The sequence below is a fragment of the Petaurus breviceps genome, unplaced genomic scaffold, assembly GCF_028583685.1.
Source record: "Petaurus breviceps papuanus isolate PSGF00001 unplaced genomic scaffold, PetGlider_PUasm1.0 90778, whole genome shotgun sequence".
In the NCBI taxonomy this organism is placed as follows: Eukaryota; Metazoa; Chordata; class Mammalia; order Diprotodontia; family Petauridae; genus Petaurus; species Petaurus breviceps.
Genome location: NW_027187343.1, coordinates 1263798 through 1269797, shown reverse-complemented (window position 1 = coordinate 1269797; position 6000 = coordinate 1263798). Strand labels below are relative to the sequence as shown.

Sequence of the window (6000 nt, the reverse complement as noted above, 5' to 3'; positions counted from 1 at the left end):
TGGCCAATTCTGTCCTCTTGGCTTCAGATTTTGCACAAGACTGGGAAGGTTACTTTGCTCAGTTAAATGGGATTGTTACATAAACAAGCAAGGCATTGGTTTGGTGCATACAAAGTCAAAATTTCCATCTAAATTTTAGTTAATAGGAATGTTAAGGCCTCTTGAGCCTCAGGATTTATGAAACTCCAGGTTTTTGCAGCTGTGTTTTCCCTATGTCTACCAAAAGCTGTAGTTAAAGTCTTAAGGAATTATGCAAAACACAGTTGTACAGCTAGAGTTTAATCAGTTTAAAATCTCCCACCCAGCAGTATTTCACTCTGGTTCTCCCTTTTCTTGCTTATTTCTGGTGGGCACAAGGAAAAAGGATCGGAAAAAGATCATTTTGGGGAGAGACAGGAGACAGAGGAAGGGGAATCTCAAACTTGCTAGGACTAAGTTCAGTAGTTACGCTTTTTCTTAAAATACACTTAAGGAAATTAAATGCAAAAAAAAAAAGCTAATGTGGCATTTGCCTTATGCACATTTATTTATAGAGAAATGCAGTGAAAAGTGTACATTTATTTATACACATAACAATTACACTGCATGTACGAGACAGGTCACAGCCTCCTCAGCCCTCAGAAATACTACACCCTATAGGCACTTTGCATTTCCTGAAGTGTATTAAAAAAAACAACTCTGCAATGTCAAGCCTGAAACGTACCCTGCATATGTGTATTTCTGTACCCGCCCTCGGACTCTTTACGTAGGATTTTAGTTTAGTATAAATGCCAAGAAAGGGCTCCAGGATCTACTTTGTTCCAAAAGCTCACACAAGCCTTGCTGTTCTAAAATTTAAAATATTTTCAAAAAGTTAAGAGTCAAGCCTCTATCAGCGGTGGAAAATGGATCGTATATCTTTAACCCGCAGAGGTTGAAAGGGTTTTTTTTTTTTTTTTTGGTTAGCTAACAATGGAAACTTTTTTTTTTAAGTGTTTCCCTCCCGGTCCTGCCAAGCAATAAAAAAAAAAAAAAAAGAAAAGAAAAGAAACTTGTTCCGCTGAGTTCAACCCCAGACAGGCTCACAACTTCCTTCCTGCTTTCCTCCCCCTTGGTCCCCCGCCTTACTCCCTCCTCCCTCTCCAACCTTTTTTTTTTTTTTAATCGCACATTGAACAAACACAGCCAAGTGACTGCCAAGTTGAAAACTGACAAGGGGTTATCTCTACTTCGGAGAAAGGGGCGCGGGGCTCTCTAGGAGAAGTAGCCTCCCCTACAGTTTCTGCTCTCTTTGCACAGCACTCGGGAGGCTTCTTTCTCTGTGTCCCCCTCGCCCTACCCCCCCCCCCCCTTTTTTGGTGTGTCTCTCAGATCTTGATCTGGATGAGGAAACGGTTTTTGGGAGCATTTTCTCTTTAAAAAACCATCTCTGCCCGGTGGGGTGTAGCGTCCTAGAGGTGATGTAGTCTGAAGAGGACCAAGCAGTCTAAGAAATATCCCAGGTAAGGGCTGGAGGCTTTTAAATCACTCTTTTCTTGTCTCTTCCCGTGGTTCCTTTCCTGCACAGTCCAAACTGCCGGCTAAGTGAATCTGGGTGTTTTAGGTGGTGGGGTAAAGGGGCCTGGAGGGATCATTCAGCTTTGGAGGGTAGAATATTTGCCAGAGAAGCGGGTGGTGGGGAGCCCCAGAAGAGAGACTCAAGTTTCAGTGTGTTTTTCGACTTGCCTTCCGGGCTGCCTCAGTCCGCACTCCTCTTTCTCTCTGGCTGCACGGAGAGAGAGCCCTTGGGTTTCCCCCTTGCATGGGCTGGCGCCAGCGACCGGGGACACCCCGATTGCTCCGGGGAGAGGCGGTGCAGGATTTGCAAATCAGGCAACCCGGGATGCAAGCTGGGAGCTGGAACCGGCAACTCCACTTCTACCTCCTCCTGTTAGCTCTTAGCTCTCTTGGTTCATGCACTAGTTGGCAGAGAAAGTTTGCTAAGGCTCAGCTCCAAGGGGGCTTGAGAAATTTCTCAGAGCCCCCCTGTTGCAACCGGGAGGAAGGTACCAGGACTGTCAAAGCCCAGACTCCGCCTTGGCGTTATTGCATCCGTGAATGGGGAGTTTCATTAAAGTGGGACGCCCGCGCTCTGATGCACCACAGAGACAGCCTCCTTCTCCTCCCTCTGGGTACACGGGGACAGAGATCCACACGTACTAACGCACACATGTGCACACCTCTCCATGGGAGTGGGAGGCAAAAGTGGAGTCTAGAGAGGGGTTAGCCAAGGAATCAGTGCTACGGGCCCGCGCGTTCTAGCACACTCAAAAAATTTACGGGTTCAGTCAAAGGAAGCAAGGTCAGTACAAAGAGGTGCATGTAGAAACAACGAAAAGTGTGTGTGTGTGTGTGTGTGTGTGTGTGTGTTTACTTTGGACCCCAGTGCTGACGGAGGAGGGACAACTCTTTTAGACCGGATGAGGGTGTTGTGTGGTAGGGGTTATGTGACAGGAGGCCCTGGTTCAAGATGCAAGATACCATGATATTGTAGGCATGAAAAAGACAACTGAGGAAACCCACTGAGAGATTCATTGGAAAATCAAATTGACACCAGAACCACACCGAGGCCCTTATTTAGAAGCCAGGAGCACAAAGAGAAACTCAGGGGATAGATGTCTAATCCAGTTTTCCAGGATGCCTGGATGGGGTTGGAGATTGGATCTGGAAGGAGAGAGTATGAAAAATCTAGGGACTTGTGCTGCATGGTAGTGGTGAGGTCGAATTAATAAAATACCCAAATAGATGCTTCTTGAGTATAAAGGCATGCCATACTCCCGAGAACACATGGGTTAGACTAATATAGCATGCACGGGATACGTGCACATAAGACCCAAAAGGGAGGGCATCCAGCACCTTAGGAGTGAAAATATACTCAAATGACACGTACCAAACACAAACCTAGTCGGTCTGGAGAGGAATGAGAATTTGTGCTTGGAAGAGACCTCAAAGATCATCAGGATTTGGGGAATGCAAACAAAAAGAAAGTCCCCCCACCCCACCCCTGTCCCTTCTTTTTTTTTTTTCTGGGTACATAGTTTAAAAGGTAACGGTGGGAAGCGTCCTCTTGTCCTCACAAAGCCAACCACAGAATCTCTCTAGATGAGACTTGCATGCTGCCCCCCATTCCTCTACAGGTGTAGAAGACCTAAGCTTCTCCCGGGCTCTGCCCTCTGGTTAGAGCTGGGTCCTCCTGTCTCCTCCAGAGTTTCCCCCTTACTCTTCTCTCATCCCCTCGCCCACTTTCTCTATTCCTCTCCTTTGCTGGGGTCTTAACTTTTCTCTCTGCCTCCACAGCGGATCGGGTTGTTTATGGAGCTTTGGGCTGGGGCCAAGCCCGCTGCCCTGCCCCCATCCTGTTGCCGAGGCAATGGTGCCCCGGCTCCGCGGAGGACAGCAGCCGCCGGGCCTCGGGGGCTGACCCTGGAGGAGAAGGAGGAGGAGGGGACAGCAGCGGTGGAGTCAGAGCTGGAGCAGCAGCAGGGCTTGGAAGCACGGCAGGACCCAGTACTATGGCTGTGTATTGCTATGCGCTGAACAGCCTGGTGATGATGAATAGTAGCAGTAATGTGGAGAGCGGCAGCGGTGGCTGCAGCGGCAGCAGCAGCAAGGCGCCTCCGCCCCCTGGGAGACCCGGGCTGCCGGTGCCCGTGCTGAGCCCGGGCAGCAGCGTCTTCAGCCCAGGGAGAGGCGCCTCTTTCCTCTTTCCACCAACCGATCGGCTGTCGCCCAACAAGCCGGGGAGCCGCGGGAGCTGGCGGGGCGGCGGCAGCAGCAGCAGCTGCAGCAGCAACAGTAGCAGCAGCAGCAGCAGACGGAGGTTAAACAGTAGTAGCAGCAGCGTGGGCAGCCCGAGTTGGGCACCCCGTCTAGGAGGGGAGGGGCAGCAGGTGGTGTCCCCGGGAAGCCTCTCCCCAACTGGGCCGGAGGAGGCCAAGAAGAAGCTGAGGATCTTGGAGTGGGAGCTGCAGAACGTGCAGGTGAATCAGAAAGTGGGCATGTTCGAGGCTCACATCCAGGCTCAGAGCTCAGCCAGAGAAGCATCCCGGAGTCCGCGGCTGGGCAGGGCCCGCTCGCCCTCCCCTTGTCCGTCCCGCAGCAGCAGCCAGCCCCCCGGCAGAGTCCTCACGGAGTACACTCGGATCGAGGAGAGGAGAACAAAATCCTGGGGAGAACAATGCTTGGAGACCCCAGTGGAGATGGGGAGCAAGGAGGGCCAGTCTCGAGAAACTAGAGGCTCAGCTTTCCCCCTGGATACAGAGAGGGAACTCACCCTCAGGGCGTTGGGTCGGGCGGCTTCAATGGAGCCTGGGAACTGGAGCCTGACACGTGGGGCAGAGGGTTCCCCATCTGGGGTGGAGATAGAGAAGGGGTCTCCTATAGAACGCGCCTGTGGCTCATTCATGACTAAGGAGGTCCACAAGGAAGGCCATCCTTTTCCTGGAGCGCAGGGCTGCAAGACCCTTGTAGGCTCTGGAGAAGCAAAGCTCACTAGAGAAGCCAGCTCAGCAGGGGCTAAAGAAGTAGAAAGAAGGGGCTCCATAGGCAGAGATCCCCCACATGAGGTTCTCTCCCAGGAGACCTCTGCTGGGATAGAGAAAGGTTTTGCCTCTTTTGGTGTGAGTGCCCAAGAGAACCAAGTGCACAGAGAAGGGGGAGCTAGGTGCAGCGGGACACCTGCGGCTCAAGAGAAGGGCAGGGTCCGTGGTTCGAAGGCTCTTGATAAGTTGGAGAAAGGAAATCTGCCTGACCGAGTGCAGGGATCCATGGCTCTCACGGAGAGTGACAGCAGGACCACCCCATCCTTGGATATGCAAAGCTCTGAGGCCAGGGGTTGCAACCGGACATCCACAGAGCACAGCGTTGCAGCCCCAGCGGAGCCCCAAAAGAAGGGGTCCCTAGTAGTTTTAATGCAGAAGCCAGACACTGAGCAAGGGGAGAAAACAGGGACCAAATCACTTGGAATTTTAGGTAGGGCTGTGCATCTGGGGAAGGTGGAGGTGGAGCCGGAGTCCCGAATTCTTCGTGGTTGCAGGCAAGACACTTTGCCTTGCAGAGATACAGTAGAAAAGGAGGAAGGGTATCAGTGTTCTCCCAAGAACAGTTTTGCTGTGCAGTTCAAAAGCTTGGTGACTTGGCCTGGCCCAATGGAGGAGGCTGGCACAACACACAGACTACAATCAGATGGGACTTCAGAGAGGAAGCGGCAACAGGAACAGCAAGAGAATGGTCAGGGTAAAGAGCTGACCCCTGAATCTGAGAGGAAACCTTCCCTGAGGGAGTCTTGCTGTCCCAGCAACATCCCAGCAGTCATTATCACAGATATGGGCGCCCTGGAGGATGGGGGCTTAGAGGAAGCTCAGGGAAGCCCTCGAGGGATCATGCCTTTGAGAAAGCTGTCTTCCTCCTCTGCCTCTTCCACTGGTTTCTCCTCATCCTATGATGATTCAGAGGAGGACATTTCCAGTGATCCAGAACGTTCTTTGGACCCGAACTCAGCTTTCCTTCATACCCTGGATCAGCAGAAACCTAGAGTGGTAAGTTTTAATGCAAGTGATTTTCCAATGGTCTGAATTTCTTGAGCCCAAGCTTTTTATAGCTGCCCTTGTACCCCATTTTCCTTTCTTGTTTATCAAACTTGTGAAGTTTTAGGTCAGTTCTCCTGGTAGTCATTACTAGTATTACTTAAAGTAATACTAAGTAAGGCAAAACCTTACTTTGTTTCCTGGGGTGCCCCAGAGAAAATCTTCTGGGTCTAATATACACTTACATAGCTGAAAGATAATGAATCAGATGCTGTTGTCATTTGTATACAAATATGTACATATATAAAAAAGTATATTGTACATATATTGTATATGATATGTGTGTATATTTGCACGAAATGTACATATATTTATACACATGTTTGCATTGATAAACATTGGTATATACATATATTTGCATTTCATTTTATATGCATAATGCGTATTGTACGTAATA

General features: G+C 50.1%; 1 protein-coding gene across 2 annotated transcripts in view; it reads left to right on the top strand.

Moving 5' to 3' along the window:
* Window positions 1-459: 459 nt before the first annotated feature.
* ITPKB (inositol-trisphosphate 3-kinase B) overlaps window positions 460-6000 on the top strand; it is a 165018-nt gene continuing 159477 nt past the window's right edge. The window contains exons 1-2 of one of the 2 annotated variants that reach the window (XM_069069107.1): window positions 460-1481; window positions 3316-5555. In XM_069069107.1, coding sequence (XP_068925208.1) covers window positions 3531-5555 — 2025 coding nt within the window. In that variant the 5' untranslated portion in view covers window positions 460-1481; window positions 3316-3530. Of the gene's footprint in view, window positions 1482-1511; window positions 2321-3315; window positions 5556-6000 lie in introns of those variants that run through there. The other variant, XM_069069110.1, reaches the window with a different exon arrangement.